Source organism: Podarcis erhardii (genome assembly GCF_964252035.2).
Source record: "Podarcis erhardii genome assembly, chromosome: 14".
Classification (NCBI taxonomy): domain Eukaryota; kingdom Metazoa; phylum Chordata; class Lepidosauria; order Squamata; family Lacertidae; genus Podarcis; species Podarcis erhardii.
This window is the reverse complement of record NC_138503.1, coordinates 31,562,532-31,579,924: the sequence shown is the minus strand read 5'-3', so window position 1 is coordinate 31,579,924 and position 17,393 is coordinate 31,562,532. Positions and strand designations below refer to the sequence as shown.

The window sequence follows — 17,393 nt, the reverse complement described above, 5'->3', positions numbered from 1 at the left end:
CTATCCCACCAGTCCTTTCCCTTCTTTTGAATTCCATTCTTTTCTCTTTATTTTTTTTAAAAAATCCCGCTAGGTGGGAGAGCCTGGGAAGAAGGATCCGTTTGAGGAGAGTGGATTGAACCTGAGTCCCACGGCAGCGGAGGCCAAAGAGAAAGTGCGGGCCAAGCGGGTGAACAAAAGGGCCCCCCAGATGGACTGGAACAAGAAGCGGGAGATCTTCAGCAACTTCTGAGCCGGTCGGGGAGCTCCTCTCGACTCCTGTTGCGGCTCCCCCAACCCCGGCCTGGAGACATTTGCAAATGAGCACAGGGATGGCGACGGCCGCGCTGTGCCTCCAACGGGCACCGCTCCAAGGCGTGCCAGGCTCTGCTTTTTACCATAGGTTTGTGTTGCTTTGTACAAAGCACATTCCCTCCTTCCCCCCTGCCCCCAGCCTCTTTTATTGTACAAAAGTGGTCAGAGAGAGTGAGATTGAAACTGCAGGGCTCAAACACACAAAACAGGCAACTGTGAAACTGCCACAGTAACAAGCAGGAAAAGCAAGCGGCAATTTTCCTTTCCTTTTTGAATCGCTTAACCTGCAATATTTAGAATGTATTATTTATAGGATCATTTTTATATCATTAATTGTTTGAGCTTCTTCTGCCTCTTCTTGTAGCGATGTCAATATTTTTTTTTAATAATGTCCCAACCAGAACTTGTTAACCAGAGCCTTTCCACTTAACTGGATGCTGCGGTCTGCACAGTGATGTGTTAGCAGCAGCTGTTGCCAACCTGGTGCCCTCCAGATGTTCTAGATAATGCCCACTCCTTGCAGCAGCCCTTGGTTTCGGGCAGGAGGGGGCATCAGGTTGGCAGAGACTGCTGGGTTTCCATGTTGGCATCCTCATAAATGTGGTTGCCTGACCATTTCGTGATTGTGCGAGTTTTCTCTGTGGCTTTAAACTTGGACTTTTTATTTTTTAAAGGAGGAAATTTTTTTCCGCCCCTCCATCTGTACATAGTTAGTGCTTGAAACGCCCTGACCCTTTAAGCCTCAGGCACAGCAAGCCCCCTTTTCTTTGCAAATTGTTTTTGCCTTGTTACCACTTTTCAGAACAACTGCGCTTTTCGAAAAGCCCCTTAACCACTTTTCAGAACGACCGTGCTTTTTGAAAAGTCCCTTCCGTACCAATCATGGCAAAAGACCACAATTATTTGGTGCACTCAGGTGCAGAAATGCATGCTGTCCCTTGCCAACCCCCAGGGGCCAGGGTAGGGTGGGGGGGGGGGAAAGCAAGCGCCCCCCCCTTTCTAAATCCTGACATTTATAAGGAACACTGATCTGAATTGGCTGTAGCCAGAAGCTGGAAATAACACTTTTTAGCGAGACTCGGGAGAAGCACAGGAAGACAATTGTATCTGTGAAATACTAACATTCCTGGGAGCGGTTCCTCTGGGAGACGGTGTCCTGCTGGCAAACGGACAGGCATCTCGAGATTTAAGCAGAAGCACCCCCCTTTTTGGTCAAGTTCATTTAACCTCCAACCGCACAACTATTTCCACTTCCAGGCCTTTTGAAAACATGCACCCCATTTCAACATTGCTAATGTTTCAGCGGCTGCACCATTAACCTTCCTTTCAGTTTAGCAGCAGTAAGGTATCTGCACGTATCAGCTGTTCTAAGGAAAGGCTGTAGTGGATGGTCTCCCCTTTAACATATGACTACTAACCCTTTCCACAGGCAGTGGGAGATGATGGAGAGAGTGGTCCCCACAGCCTTTTTCAGGCCGAGCGCCACATTCCCTTGTGGGCGATCTTCTGGGGGCTGCATACCAGTGGCAGGAGAAACCAGAAGCAAAGGTGGTGGATCTCACAGGGCTCCCCCCCCCACCTGCAATGGCCTGAGGTTCTACACCAGCCCTCACCCTTCTCCAACCATGGAATCCAAAAGGTTTCATTACAGTCCAAGAACATTTCTCAGGCAGGGAAAAGGACTTAATGTAAGCACCAAGCAGGCCTTGGTTTGAGAAGGGGGAGTGGCCTAGGAAGCATCCTGAGGGCCAGATGGAGAGGCCTGAAGAGCCGCATTTGGTCACTGGGCCTGAGGCACCCCCTCCCTACAGCCAAAGTCAAATCTCATGCTTTAACCATGACGCGTAAAGCTGAATTTAACAAGCTCTGAATGTGTTTTAGCTTCTGCAATGTTCTTTCTGAAGGAATGGCTCAGAAGCACAGAATGTGTCTCTTTTTTGAGACGGCAACACATCCACATCTACTGACCATCTGACCTGCTCATTACCAGCGTTAGGCCCTCTACGTTACTTCCCCCACCCTCCAAATAGAAAGAAGAATTGTTATTAAAGGCAAGGAGACATGGTAGAGGTTGGATTGCCATCTTGGAGGGATTCTTTAGCTGTGATTCTTGCACTGCAAGGGGTTGGACCATATGACTCTCGGGGTCCCTTCCAACTGTACAATTATATGATTCTGTGATTCCCTAGATCAGTGGTGTCCAAACTTTTTTCAAAAAGGGCCAGATTTTATGAGGTGAAGGGCTGTGAGGGCCGATCAAAGTTGTTAACCTTTTTTTAGGATTGAAGTTGTTGAGGTTTTTTAGGATTTTACCCTAGGAAATAAACTGGATTAAACTGACTGGAAGGCCGGATTAGGCCCCCGAAACGGATTTTGGACATGCCTGCCCTAGATAGATCTTGATGTTGTTATAAGAGGACAAGAGTTGGGAGATGGATTGACCCAAGGGGCCCAGGTCACTGGGAAGTTTCCAGGGAAGTTCTCACCTCTCCCTGTGTTAATTCATGGGAAGGAGTATACTGTTTGGTGTGGGGTTTTTTTTTCTGTGGTAGGCACTGAAATGTCCTGAATCCAGGCCTGAGTGAAAGTGGATAATTCTGGGGTATTGCTCCTACTTACTAACTGAATTTGACCCTTCTCAATGAGTGATGTATGTCAACTTTGTGGGCCACATAAAAGTAAAGCACACACTCCTGTGGAACCCCTACACTAGGCTCTTCTGTTCTTGAGGAGATCCCTTTGCTAATCTGGTGCCCTCTAGCTGTTTTGAACCACAGCTCCCATCAGCCTCAGCAGGCACATCCATGGTTTGGGCTGATGGGAGTTGTAGTTTGAGCATCTGGAGGGCACACAGTTGGCAAAGGCTGCTTGAGAGTGATCACATTGCAGCAACTCAGAAATTGTTATCCAAACTCTTCTCCTGACTCTGCTAAGTGAGGGAGGAGTAAAAAAAAAAAAAAGAAAAAAAAGGGGGGAAGATAGCTAATGATTTTATAACACTGTTAATCTGGTAAGGGGAGGCAGGTAGGAAGAGTTTTTTCTTCCAGCCTTCTTTAGTGAGACATCACAACCTTTCACACCCTTTTCTTCTTTACAACCACTTCCACAACAAGTATTAAAAAGCAAGCTGGATGGGATGCAGTTTCTCTTTCATAAAAAGAGGTCTGTATGACTAAGCAATTGCCACCCTTTTAATCAGAACACAAATGTACAATCTATATAAGTATTCAAGAAGTTGGGGGGGGGGACATTTTGTCTTCAGAGATTCTTCAGCTGTGATTCCTGCATTGCAGGGGGTTGACGCAGATGATCCTTTGGGCCCCTTCCAACTCTTACAGCCCTACAATACCCGCAAGATGAACAAGTGCCCTTTGATATAAGTACACTCTGGGGGCTTTGTGTATGTTTTGCAAATAACTTAGCTGAATAAGGTGCCTTAGATTATTTTCCTGTCCTTTGGGGAAATGGCTGCCATGTAGCAAAGCTGGCTTGGTAAATGGTACCATTCTCTTGTTATGTGATTGGTTTTCAGGAATAACCTTGTATACAGTTTCATTACAGAGGGCTTTGAGAGAAATGCAAGGTGGAGTATCGGTGTCCATGATGGACAGCCCTGTACTCATAGTCTGCCCCAGGAGTAGCCAAAGCAGTGTTCTCTAGGTGTTGCTGGACTCCATCTCCCATCATCTCTCACCATTGGTTGTGTTGGCTGGGGCTTATGGGAGTTGCGGTCCACAACATCTGGAGAGCACCACGTTGGATACCCTTTGTCCACACCAGCTTTTACCAATCTGATGGTCTCCAGCTATTTTGGACTACAATTCCTAGCAGCCCTAGAGCACCAAGTTGGGGGCAGCTGGTCTGGATGCCTAAGAAACGTGCCCTAATTCTGCACCTGAGTTAATCTAACTGAAGGCCACATTTTGACTGATTTTGCATAGTCTGCCTGGTTATCATAGGGACACCATTGTAGTCCTCACCTCTGTCTCCTCAGAGGCCTACCCCCTCTGTCTTCTGAGGTAGCATCAGGCATCACCCACCACTTTTGAATTTTATCTCCGTAGGCATGAGAACTAGAAAGCGGTCTTTTTGCAAACAACCCCTCCCCCCATATTTCAGATTGATTCCATAGATGTTCAGTGATTATAAGCTCAGCAGGCAAGAAGGGTTTGGCTACAAATCATTGTGCTCTTCACTTTATGATGATGATGATTATGAGGATGATTTTTATTTTAAAAATAGGGTTTCTAGCCCACATGGAATCTGGGGGAATGTCAGGAATTCTTTCCCCCTTTGAGACTCATTCTTTGCCAAGCTTGACCAAAACATTCCAATTTGTTTTTAAAAACCTGCACCATTGAAGACTGTGAAGCTATGTAAAAATAAATATATGTAAATATGACTAATTTGCACAACTCAGTCTGCAGATGTGGGATTTTACCACATTCCCAAACCATTTATTATTGGAGAACAGCCGTACTTGCTGACTCCCAGTCCAGTTATGCTCAGTTAGTCCCATAGATGCCCATTAGTATTGAAAGGGGGCTTCCTGCTGATGCCACAGGAAGGGTGTGCATTATGAGGCAATTGCAAATAAGAGTGCATGTAGATCTTCCTTCCCCAGTCTGGTGCCCAGATGTTTGGAATACACATCCCATCATCCCTGACCTTTGGCCATGCTGGCTGATACTGATGGGATTTGTAGTCCAACAACAACTGGAGGGCCCCAGGTTGAGTAATCCTGCCATAAATCTCTCTTGATGACTCGGGACCACTGATTCTAGGAGGATAATGAAATGTTTGTGAATGAAAATGTGGCTTTCTGAAGGATGCTCTGCTGAGTCTTTTAAAATTTTTTTAACAAAGAAAACACTTATTGAGAGAGACTGGTAGTAATTCAGGTATATGCTAATACCTGCTGATAAGGTTGCTTGAAACTTGATTTTGAGAACGGTCGGTGTGAGATTTCTAAAGGCTTTGTGGGGGGCTGCTTTGATTCCTTAAATGATTGGAGGGCGCTTGTTTTTCAAATTAGGCTAAATTTTTTACCTCCAAAAGAGTTGCCCCCAATTCATTATTAGCAAAGGTGCTAATGCACCACATGTGTGTGGGTGCTGCTGCTGCTGCAGTTCCTACCAGCCTGGGGCTGATGGGAGTTGGAGTCCAGCAACATCTGGAAGACCACAGGTTCTTCACCCCTCTGATGCATGGAAAGAACAGGTTTACATCTGGTCAGTGGAAGATGAAACAGGATAGGAGGCCTTTTGAAAAACGCCTGGATAACACCTTGGGCTCCATGATCGAAGAAAGGTGAAATATAATAGTAAGGAAATGAATGAATGCAGGACTGGTTTGAACAAGGATTTCTAAAGTCATTCTTTAAGGATAGGAGAGGTGTGACAGAAGCACAAATTTGAGGGTTGTGGTACAACTGAAATCTCCTATACAAATCTGTACCTATAGAGGTATCTTTCCCCCTACCCCTTCCAAGAAAGCAAACATCCCAGTCTCTAGTACGTGGATTGACTCATGACGATTTAAAAGCCTCTCTTTTCTCTGCCATCCTATATGCTCTGCAGCACTTAACTCAGTTTCTGCACATCTAACCTAGACATTCTCTAAAAAGTTATAAGAAGAGCTGTTAACTGCATTGTGTAAAAAAAATGTATACTAAAATGTCAATAATAAACTGGTTTCCCATGTACAGCGAGTTTTATGATGTTGGTGTCCAAATTATTATTTCCTTATGGTATCCCTCTCTTCCTCCCATCCAGCTTTTGCGTCTGTTTCCTGGCTGTGCCAGATTGCCTCACTTCTAGGTGCATTTAAATTATCAGGGAAACATATTCCAGCCCCTCAAGGAAGGTTTGAAGCAGGGCCAATGAGGGGGTATGTCATAGGGAGAGTCCCAGGGGACAGAAGGAAAGGCCTGGAGGGCTGCTTTCAGATCCTGGGCCCAAGTTCCCTACTCTGGATTAAGCCCCCTCTTCTGGGAAACCTGAGCACCAAACAGAGACTGTTAGACAAAATTCTTATTAAAAACAAAACTGTTTATTATATAAAAATAAGAATTACTCTTTAGGTAGATGCAGTTCTCAGCATTTGGCTTATGTGACAGGCTAAGCAAAGCTCAAGGCTTACACTGTATTCCAAATGCCCCTTTTGCTTGGGACATCTCAAAGGCTTCGTTCTCACATAGGAGAACTCTTACCCAACCTGGTGTCTTCCAGATGTTTTGGACTGTATTTTATGGTTGCGCTGTCTGGGGCTGATGGGAGTTGTAGTTCAAAACATCAGGAGGGTGATAGATTGGGAGGAAAGCTGATCTAAAATCTCAAGGCCTGGAGCCCATCAGATACAATTGGGGTGGGAAGCATTTTTTCTGTCTCATCTGTTTTTAAACTTCCAACTCTCCCTACCTTGGCAACAGGCTAATTCCTCCATGACGCTGGGACAGGCCTGAATGACATCATCCAGTGGAGCTGGATAACTCCTTTTGCCTGGTAACTAGCTTATTAGCATTTAAATTGGAAATTCTTCAAGGGCAAAGGCAGCTGACAGAATCCACAAACACTTCTTAGGAAGGTCTGGTCTGGGAAGAAAATATGACCGGCCTCCTTCACAGTGTGTGTGGAGGCAGGGAGAGGCATAAAGACAAGGAAATACAACACACCCTGAGGGCTGGTTGCCCTTCAGGCAGAGGCTCTCAAAGTGGGAGCCTTGCCCTTTCAAAACAAAGGCCGGAGGATGTCATGTGAGCTGAACCTTAGAAATTCTGGTCAGACATATATAGCTTATGACAAAGAGATCTCCAGACATATCAAAACATGTGGATCTTCCATTGACAGGACACAAACTGAACTTTCTGCTTGTTTTCATTTTCACCCTAAAGAAAGTTTCACCCATTTTAAGCCTGCGTTCCCCCATCTCCTCTTTCTAGCCACAGGAATCCAGCAAAAGCATTTAAAATATATTGGGGGCTGGACTATACTTTTGAAGTAGACTCTCATCATTTTAAATACTCATGGCTTTGCCCAAAGAACCATGGGAGCTGTAGTTTGTTAAGGGTGCTGGGAGTTACTGGGAGACCCCCTATTCCCTTCCAGCTTCAATTCCCAAAGCAATTTCAACCCTTCTTCCCCAGGAACTCTGGGAACTGTAGCTCTGTGAGGGGGAATGGGGGTCTCCTAACAACTCTCAGCACCCTGAACAAGACGCAGCTCCCAGGATTCTTGGGGAAGGGGGCTGGCAGGAGGACCATGACTGTTTAAAGTAGCATGTCACTGCTTTAAATGTATGGTGCTGATGGTGCCTGAGCTAGCTGAACTGAGTTATGTCAAGATGTACACATGCAACTGATTTCAGTGGGACTCGAGTCCAGCTAACTTAGTCTGGAATATGGCCCAATACATTGCACTTATTTAACTACTCTCTGTGTGGCTTCATACTTGGGTTAAGAGGAGTCCTTTCAGGGCAGCCTGGGACACCACACTTAAGTCAACTCTATGGACCTTTTATGAGGAACAATGCTATTTGGACCCCTCTCACCTGTGCATGGCTTGGAGACCAGGAACCAAGTCATTGCTGTAGTGCCACCAGATTTCAGGGTGAAAATCCCTCCTGCTCAAGCCACTGGCAGGTCAGCTACAGCATCATCAGTCCATTGGTGGGCCCCCAAGTCCTAGTCCCCCAGTATGGTGGCCTGTTCCAGTAAGTGTTGCATCTCTCAGCGCTTCCTCGAAGCCGGACAGATGTCCCTGTTGAGGCATTCACTGCAGCGTGGATTTACAGGTAAGCAGACTTGCTGCCCAAACCCAACAAGAAGCCAGTTTATCTCACTCCAGAGATCTCTAGGAGGAGAAGGAAAGGAAATGTTAATTTATCATTATTATTAATTTGATTAATCACCCACCCTTCAGCCTGAGGCTACAGGAGCTGTAGTTCAGAAAGATTTGAAGGGTTGTTGGTTAGCTGCCCCTGGAGCTTAGCTGAAGGCCTAACCCTGTGGTAAATTTTGTATGGGAGAAGGGAAGCCTTCAGACGTCCTCTTCTAAGGCTGTTTAGGGCTCTGAAGATGGAAAACATCACTTTGAATTGGGCTCCGAAATGGAATGGGAGACAATGAAGATAGCATGTTGATCATAAAGCCAAACTATTGTTAAAACAAGCCACAGCTCGTAAGCCAAAAACAAACCATGACTTCACATTTTGCTTAGGCCAGGGGTCTGCAACCTTTAAGACAAAAAGAGCCACTTGGACCCGTTTCCAAAGAAAAAAAAACTGGGAGCCACAAAACTCGTCATTATAAAAATAACTTTTTTGTCACTTTTTTATTATTTCTTTGCTTGACCCCTCAGAATTACTCCTCCTCATAGAAATAAACGTTAAATTAACAAGTTACCTTTTTTGTGTGTGTGTTCTTCACTCCCCTTCAAAACAGTGACCAGCGTACATGCCCCTTACAATGTATCGGGCGGGCAGGAAGGTGACGTCGGGACAGTGCGTGACTAACGCATGCACCGCCCCCATGCGACGTCACAGCCAGTACAGCGCCCGCCACAGTGGGGAGTGTCGGGGCGCACAATGCGCCTCCTCCCCTCGCTAGTATCCACCCCGGAGCCACAGCAAAGGTGTAAAAGAGCCACATGCAGCTCCGGAGCCGCGGGTTGCAGACCCCTGGCTTAGGCTAAACAAACCATGGCTTGGCATGTGTGGCCCAGGTCACTGAATTAAAAAAAAGAAACTGAGAGAACACGTGGAGTAAAGAAACACGTCAGAAGTGACCCCGACTGCCTCACCTGGGGAGCCACTCTTCCAGAGCCAGCCGAGTCTCCTCAGGAAGCTTTGTTTCCTTCTTTGCCCACTTCAACCTGTTGGAAATCCGGTGCACATGTGTGTCCACACCTATGGAAAATGGTGAGTAGAGTCAGGGGAGAGGAGATCCCATATTCAGTTCCCAGAATAGTTAGAGGATATTTGACCCCTACTTGAAGTAAAGGATGGTTTTATCTTTGAGCGGAGCTTTCGACCAGAGGAGGGGTGGGGGACCCGTGGCCCTACAGATGTTGCTAGACTTCCAACTTCCAGCACCACTGGCTGCTGGCCCAGCTGGCTGGGGGGCTGATGGGAGTGTGAGTCAGGAAACTGGAGGGCCACAGGTTCCAGATAGTCACTGGGCTGTCAGTAGCAGATACAAGAACATACTGCTTCACATAGTACATAGTTAAACTGTGGAGGCAGTGATGGCCACCAATGGCTATGCTCTGCTTTCAAATTTAGAGGCAGCAATGCTTCTGAATACCAGCTGCTGAGAACTACAGGAGGGGAGAGGGCTTTTGTGCTCAAATCCTGCTCGCTGGTTTCCCACAGGCATTTGGTTAGCCACTGTAAGAATAGGATGCTAAATGGGTCAGGGGTCTGATTCAGCAGGTTCTTATGTAAGGGATACAGCACAATGTTTTGATTTTGAAAATCCAAGTGTGTTCAATTCATTTGAATATGCTAATGTTTTGGACTGCGGAAAATACTGCTTTCTAAATTGTGCCTTGTCGGTGTACTGTAAACCAGGGGGTTCTCAAGCACTGGTCTGAGGACCACAGTGGTCCGTGAACTTCATTCAGGTGGTCCACAGCATGCCTGCGAAGATCAGGGCCTGCTGCTGTGAAGTGGCAGGTGGAAGGAAGCGACTTTTGGAATCAGAAATGGAAATTTCAACATCCTTATTAGGGCAAGGCCTTTATTAGGCCAACGCAAATAGTCTGGCTAGCTGGTAAGCAAAAGTGGGGGGAGGGGAAAAATAATGCCCCTTTTAATGTCCCGAGTCTGCATTTTGTAAGAGTCTTAAGTCAGAAGGTGGGAGGAGGCATTCAGAAGAGGCTCGCAGCTGCCATGGAGGTATCAGGTTGCCTCAAGGCCTCAAATATAACAATGGCTGATTCCTCACCTTTGAAATTACTGGGGACTGTCTGTCACCCAGCACTGCCGCCATCTCTGGGCGAAACACACAGGCTCCTTGATTAATTGGGAAGGAATTCCACCAGAGAACCCCCAAATGAGATTCTCCCCACCCTCAGTTTTTAATCAACTGGTTCCTGAAGTCCCATTCATCAAGAATCAGCCCTCCCAGGTTTCCTGTAACCAGCAACCTAAAATGTTAATTGGAAGTACTGTTAAAATAAAAAAAAGGTGGGTTGGTGCAAGCATGGGCCATGGAGCCACAGCGCCACCTCCTGCCTATAGCAGGATTGCATCACAGTCCCAAAATTCAAGGTAGGCAAAAGTGAAGAAGCCTCCTCACAGGAACTGTTTTGAAGTGACAGCTATTCATTTGAAAAACATAGATTCTAACACTGAATTCAATGGGGGTGCTGAGTAGACATGGTTATGATTGCTCTGTAAGTGTGTGAGCCACAAAGGACCCATTTCACCTCTGCTTCAGGTGGCCTTAGACAAACTATGTACATAAGAAGAGCCCATATAGTCTAGCATCTTGTTTTCACAGCGGCTACCCACATGCACCAAAGGGAAACCTGCAAGCAGGACCCACACACAAAAGCTCTCTCCCCAGGCAAAAATGCTCAAGGGGTGTGTGAAGCAAGACTGGTGAGGGTGTGTGGCCTGGGGAATGTTCCAAGGGCCAGATAGATAGGCCCAAAGGGCCACCTTTGGCCCCTAGGCCCAAGAGTCCCCATCCCAGATCCTTCTAGAAGCTCCGATTCCTAGAGCAAATGAGTTGGGACTGCTAAGAGAAAAATGGAAACAGTACCGATTCCAGAGACGTCTTGCCAGGCGATGTCCATTACCAAATGAGCCATCTTGGGTCCAACCCCTGGGAGTTTCACCAGCTCCGCCAGTGTCCTTGGGATGTCTCCAGCATAGTCCTGCTTCAGAATTGCTGTGGTCTGCTTGATGTAGCTCACTTTCCGCTGTAGTCAGTGAAAAATGGGGGGATGTGTGCTGGAGGTTTAGCCAGCTGACAAAGAAGGCCTCAAGCAATGGAGGGAATAAGGGGGCTGACTATGAGGAATGAGGGGCCGGGATGAAAGCAGGGACCACAATGACAATGGAATCTCTGAGCCCGGCTTCGGCTGGGGAGAGCGGGATATAAATAAAATTATATTACAGAATTATTATTTATTATCTAGCAGGGGTGTGCTTTCAGAACCGCAAGGCAGGAAGGATTATTAAGCCCCTTGGTAAGGAGGTCTCTCTGGTCTCAACCAGACCCACAACATTTGGTGCCTCCTCTCCTTAAAAAGCTTCCACAACCCAGTTAGTCATTAGGACCACTTGCAATCAAGATCTTGAACCTGTTTGCTTATTTCCTCCTCCCATCCAATCTATTTTCCTTTTGTGCCATTGATTACTTAATATTGAAATACAGGAAGCCCACAACTTGCGCACATTTAACTTGTGTGCATTCAAGCTTTACATGCATGGCAATTTTTTTTATTTTAAAAAGAAGTGGAAAGTGGTAGGGGTTCTGTGAAAAATGACGTTGGCAATCCCACCTCCATTAAACCCAGTGAGTTTTGAGTACACACAATTTTGGCTTTAGGTGCGATCCCTGGAATGTAAGCCCCATGTACGTTGTGGGCTTACTGTAATAGAAAAGTTATATTATTTCATGCTACAGTCAAGAAAGAATTAAACAGTCCTAAATTAAATCTTTGCTCCATATGATTTGTAAAGGCAGGTGGGATACATAAACTTGCAAACCGTTCTGATTTCTGTCTCCCGTCCCTTAATCTTACTATTTCTGTAAGTTTAGACATCAAAGTGACATACCATATTGTATTACACCACTTGTGTTCTTTTAGCATTTTGGGAGCGTACCACTTAGGGACTAATATCAATTTTGCTCCTCTTAAGAAGTCTCCAGCTGGAGAGTAAGATGCTCTGAACGTATAACATTTTTCAGATATCCCACGAGAATCTTAATGGGTTTGGTGGTATGAAAGAACCAATTACAGTTAAACTGTGGAATCCATTTTTACAGGAGGCAGGGAGAGTCATCAATTTGCATGGCTTCAAAAGAGGATTAGACAAATTCATTGAGGAGGATAAGGCTATCAATGGCCACAATAAATAAATAAATAAATAAATAAATAAATAAATAAATAAATAATACCCCACCCATCTGGCTGAGTTTCCCCAGCCATTCTGGGTGGATTCCAATCAAATGTTAAAAACAATTCAGCATTAATTTTAAAAACTTCCCTAAACAGGGCTGCCTGCAGATGTCTTTTAAAGATAAGATAGCTGCTTATTTCCTTCACATCTGAAGGGAGGGTGTTCTACAGGGTGGGCGCCACTACCGAGAAGGCCCTCTGTCAGGTTCCCTGTAACCTTACTTCTTGCAATGAGGTAACTGCCAGAAGGCCCTCGGCGCTGGATCTCAGTGTCCGGGTTGAACGATGGGGGTGGAGACGCTCCTTCAGGTATACAGGACCGCGGCCATTTAGGGCTTTAAAGGTCAGCACCAACACTTTGAATTGTGCTCGGAAACATACTGGGAGCCAATGCAGATCTCTCAGGACCGGTGTTATGTGGTCCCGGCGGCCACTCCCAGTCACCAGTCTAGCTGCTGCATTCTGGATTAATTGCAGTTTCCGGGTCGCCTTCAAAGGTAGCCCCACGTAGAGCGCATTGCAGTAGTCCAAGCGGGAGATAACTAGAGCATGCACCACTCCACACCACACCAATGGCTGTGCTCTACCTCCACTGTCAGAGGCAGAAAGCTTCTGAACACAAGCTGCTGGGAATTGGAAGTGGGCAGAGCTGTTGCATTCAGGGCCTGCTTGCAGGTTTCCCATTGGGGCATCTGGTTGGTCACTGTGAGAACAGGATGTTGGGCTGGATTGGCCCCCTTTAACCCGATCCAGCAGCTATGATCTTCAGACGTTCACATTTTCTAAAGTCTTTAAAGCTGTTCTCTCAACAGTTTCTAAGAACCTTACCGCAACTCTACCAAATATAACCAGCTTCATTTCCTCAAAATGCCCAGCGCTGATTACTAAGATTAGGGCAAGAAAAATATTGGCTTAATGCTCTTCTTCTTTCCTATTCTCTCAAATGGCTCACCTTCCAGAACCCCACAGGGTAGATGAGCTGGCCTAGAGTCACGTCATCAGTCTCCAAGATGTTGTCCACAGTGAGGCCATGTTCCCTCAGGCGCATCATGGCTGCCGAAGTCACCTGATCTTTGGTTTGGCTGGAGAGCATGAGTGACAAGAGGACCTGGTAGCGCCTAACCTACAGTATGGTATGGAGATGGAAGGTGATCATCACAGGTTATCATCTTTCGTCAGATCTACTTTGTTTTTTTGCTAGAACCACCTAGGGGCCATATTTCTTGATAGGCAACATATGCTAGTAATGGGCAGGGCCAAAAGCAAAAGTAGTTGGAGCAATGGATGTGGCTAGAGCCTTTACATCCCAGCTACGTAAAAGCCAGAGGTTTCTACACACACAGATTTCTCTGCTGCCTTCCATCCAGGTAAATGGATGGAAACATTATCAGGGTTCAAGGGCACATCTCAACCAGGCAAAAACACTCAAGGAGGGTGCAGAGCAGGGCCAGTGAGTGGTTAGCTTTCCTAGCTTCAGGTGGGGAAACCCATGTTATCATTGTTAAAACCAGATCTGTTCTACAAACAGATCTCAGCCTCTACCTCCTGCCCAGTCCTGCTCTATGAGGGCAGGAAGGCAGACAATGCAACCTGCCAAGATCCTTCCAGCTCCTAAATATGTGCATTTTAGCTCAGTTTTGAGCTCCAGGGCTCTCTCCTCACCTCTGGAGGAGCATCACTGTCAAAGCATTTCCCAGCACCCATCTGGTCCACAGGGGCATCTCTCTCCTTCCTCATTTCCCGGATGTTGCTCAGGTGCTGCTCCCAGTTTTTTGGTGCCCACTTCTGCTTCTTGCCCTCTGCTTCGTTTGTCTTGCCCAGACCATTTCCTCCGGGAGAGTCATAGGCAACACTGATGGTCTTCTGCTTTCGGTGGATCTTTGCACAGAAGGTTTCACTCAGTGCAGGAACACCCACTTCCCCCCCTGCAAAAAAAGAGAGGGAGAGAATATTGAACTGCAGTGAACTTTAAATTGGCACTGGATACTAATTAGCTACCAGGCTAAGTTCAAGGTGCTGTTTCTGATTGATTGCATTTATATCCCGTCTCTTTTCCCAATAGCTCGCAGTGGCTCAAACCCACGAGATTAAGTGTCTCATGCTATACCAACTGCATGCACAAAGCCACCTTTGGTGCTTTGAGCACAGAAAGCCCTAAATTCAACCCTCAATGGCATCTGCAAGTGTGGCTGGAGGAAAAACCCCTTGTCTGGAACCACCACTGGATGCAGCTCAGTGGCAGAGCACCTGCTTTCATACCCTCCAACATTTCTCCATTGAAAACAGAGAAGTCCCATTTCATAACAATAATTTTACTATTTATAACCCACGCAACTTACTGGGTTGCCCTAGTCACTTCTGGGCAGATTCCAACATATATAAAAACACAATAAAACGCAACCCTTCCCTATACAGGACTGCCTTCAGACGGCTCGGGGGTCGGATAACTCCATATCCTCCAACATTTATCCAATGAAAATAGGGACATCCTAAGGAAAAGTAGTACATTCCAGGATCAAATCCGAAAGCGGGACGGCGTCTCTAAATCAGGGACGTCCCTGGAAGAGAGAGACACTTGGAGGGCAGGAGGTCGCGGCATCAATCCCCAGCGGCATCTGAATCCCCCCGCCTGAAAGCCTAGACTAGAACCATTGCTGCCAATTCCTGTAGGCAAAACTAAGCTAGGTAGACCAATGCTCTCACTCAATATAGGTCTCAGGGGGCTCAGCCGAAGCCCCCTGGCTCTTTCCCCCAGAGCCAAGAAGCTTCCCTCACCCCCTTGCCGAGTCTGACCTCTCCTTTTGCTCAGCTGCAGCCGGGTGGAGACCCCGCGACTCGCGCACATGCCTTTGCCTGGACCCAGAACTACAAGCCCCACAATGCCCCGCGGCGGCCGCCGGCGCGTCCACCGTCTCTGCCTCGCACACCAAGCCGGAAGTGGACCCGCGTTTCCGGTGGAAGGGGGCGGGGTCTATGGGCTGAGGAGGCGGCGGCGGCGAGTGGGACGGGGGGTGGGTTTCGGAGTGTGTGTGTTTATGTGGGGGGCTAGGAGCATAGGAGGTGAGTAGCCTCACTGGGAGCAAGGGGTGCCATGGGGATAACAAGGTGCTGGGGGCTCTGGAGCGAATTGGGGGCTGGGAAGGAGGGAGCAGCAAGCCTCTTGCCCTCCCCTCACTGACTTTCTCCCCACCTGGCCTACCTCACAGGGTGGTTGTGAGGGTATAATTTTTTTGTGGGGGAGGGCGGAATAGAGACTGTGTGCACGTCCTGCCTTTTGCTCCTTGGAGGAAAGCTAGGATGTCAATAAATATGTAAACATGTAATGCCTGGATGGTTGCAAAGTTTGTTGTCTGTGGGGACGGCCTGGCCTACCTCATCGGGTTGTTGTGACGATAAAGGTTTTGGGGTGCAGCTTAGACCCATGTGCAGCTGCATTGATTGGAAAAGGCTTAACGGAAATGGTGTTAAACGTGTAACAGCAGCTGTGGCATGAGGGTGTTTTGTGGAGACAAATAATGAATTAGCTTCTGCAAAGACAGAGGTGGTGGTGGTGTCACCAAGATTGCAAGTGATGTCCTGGGTTTGTCTTACCTCCATGCTAGGAGCAAATGGCTATGCATGTGTTTTGCAATCTCTTAACTTGCAGGCCAATTTTAGAGAGGGGAACGTGTGCTGCTAACAAGCAATGCATTATCCCATTGTGACCCTGAGTTCTGCAGAATTTGTTGTGCATGGAAACAACTTTCAGAATGGTGGCCCTTCTTCTAGTCTTCTGTTAAGAGTCTTATAGTGGCACTGAGATATTTGGACCAGCCAAGGTGCTCTGGTGAAGTGGATGCAGCTGTATAACCTGCCTCAGGGGGTTGTGGTGAGGACAAGAATTGTAAAGCACTTTTATGTTGGGAGTAACATAGTGGAAAAATACTCAAGATAACTACAATAAATGAAATAAGAGTTGTTTTAATAAAATCTGTAATAGTAGTAGTAGTTGGCATCTGTCTTGAGAGACAATGGAGTGCACCTCCAGAGGTGAAGTCAAACCGCTGCATTAGCAGCACTGAAGTGACCTCCCCTGGGCAGTGACCAAGTCTGGGCAGTGTGTATGGCAGTCCTGGGCTGCCCAGATGGCAAGACCCTCTCTTTCTTGCTGATGTGGTCCAAAGGAAAGCTGAGCAATATGTTTGGCACTAGCTTGGCTGCAAGGAGTTGCCGGGAGGAGGTGTACAAGGTGCCCTCCAACTGTCTTAGGGACTCCACTCTGGTTTTATGTAGGGTTTACTCCTTAGCTTTTTCTTCTCCCAAAGTTATACCACAAGGCAGTGGAGGTTTAGAATCAGAGTTTTCTTTCTCCTAATTGGGCTACCTTCCCAGGTTGATGAGCCCCATCTGCCCCTCACTTCTGTCACTACAGCATGTGAAGAAACCACATTCTTGACCGTTGGACCCACAGTTGGTCTTGTCTCAATCCACCGGAGTCTGTCTTTGCATGCAGGGAAAGTCCCTAACTCATTGAGGGTTTGAGACCCATGGGCTACCCTCACCTGCTTTAACTGGCCAGTCAAAGCCATTCCCGGGGTGTGGCCACTGTTGCATGCTGACAGCTTCTAGGAGCCACAGGTGAGAGCTGAGTGCAGGTTGGGGACCAAAGGTGGACAAACTACCTCAGAAAAAGCATGTTGTGTCCTCCACCAGAGGTACTGTCCCTCTCCTAACACCCCATCTATTAAAAGAAGAGAGAGTTGTTTGACAATGGAACAGATGATCTCGGGAGGTGGTGGACTCTCCTTCACTGGAGGTTTTTACACAGAAGTTGGATGACCATCTGATTATTTAGCTGTGATTACTGCATTGCAGGGGGTTGAGCTAGATGACCCTTTGGGCCCATTCTAGCTCTACAGTTCTGTGATTCTATGACTTTGGTTTGCATAGCCTCCATCCTGCCCCCAAAGACTAACAGATTTATTGTGA

At 47.0% G+C, this 17,393-nt stretch overlaps 3 protein-coding genes across 9 annotated transcripts in view; 2 read left to right on the top strand and 1 right to left on the bottom strand.

Moving 5' to 3' along the window:
- The window catches only part of NHERF2 (NHERF family PDZ scaffold protein 2), a 59,714-nt gene extending 53,710 nt beyond the window's left edge, over positions 1–6,004 (top strand). For both annotated transcript variants that reach the window (XM_081840436.1, XM_081840435.1), the window contains one exon: positions 74–6,004. In XM_081840436.1, coding sequence (XP_081696562.1) covers positions 74–232 — 159 coding nt within the window. In that variant the 3' untranslated portion in view covers positions 233–6,004. The remainder of the gene's footprint in view (positions 1–73) is intronic.
- On the bottom strand, positions 3,257–15,336 carry NTHL1 (nth like DNA glycosylase 1). Of its 2 annotated transcripts, XR_014151195.1 has the most exons (7): positions 15,219–15,336; positions 14,088–14,350; positions 13,378–13,548; positions 11,060–11,219; positions 9,093–9,198; positions 3,373–8,144; positions 3,257–3,334 (listed from the first exon to the last, which is right to left on the bottom strand). XR_014151195.1 is itself a non-coding variant. In XM_081840438.1 (6 exons), exons 1-6 carry the CDS (start codon positions 15,268–15,270, stop codon positions 8,021–8,023), a joined length of 876 nt encoding a protein of 291 aa, XP_081696564.1. In that variant the 5' UTR covers positions 15,271–15,336; the 3' UTR covers positions 3,257–8,020. The 2 variants fall into 2 exon arrangements, 1 of the variants encoding a protein (XP_081696564.1); XM_081840438.1 differs by having other exon boundaries at positions 3,257–8,144.
- A 57-nt stretch (positions 15,337–15,393) lies between these two features.
- Positions 15,394–17,393, top strand: part of TSC2 (TSC complex subunit 2) — a 45,486-nt gene continuing 43,486 nt past the window's right edge. For all 5 annotated transcript variants that reach the window (XM_081840609.1, XM_081840607.1, XM_081840608.1 and 2 more), the window contains exon 1: positions 15,394–15,485. The gene's annotated coding sequence lies outside the window, so the exon portion shown is untranslated. The remainder of the gene's footprint in view (positions 15,486–17,393) is intronic.

Coding starts and splice junctions, on each gene's coding strand:
- NTHL1 (XM_081840438.1), bottom strand. CDS start 15,270: ATGTGCGCGAGTCGCGGGGTCTCCACCCGGCTGCAGCTGAGCAAAAGG. Junction 14,351..15,218: donor GCAGCTGAGCAAAAGGAGAG/GTCAGACTCGGC, acceptor CTTTTTTTGCAG/GGGGGGAAGTGGGTGTTCCT. Junction 9,199..11,059: donor GCAAGACGTCTCTGGAATCG/GTACTGTTTCCA, acceptor CATTTTCCATAG/GTGTGGACACACATGTGCAC.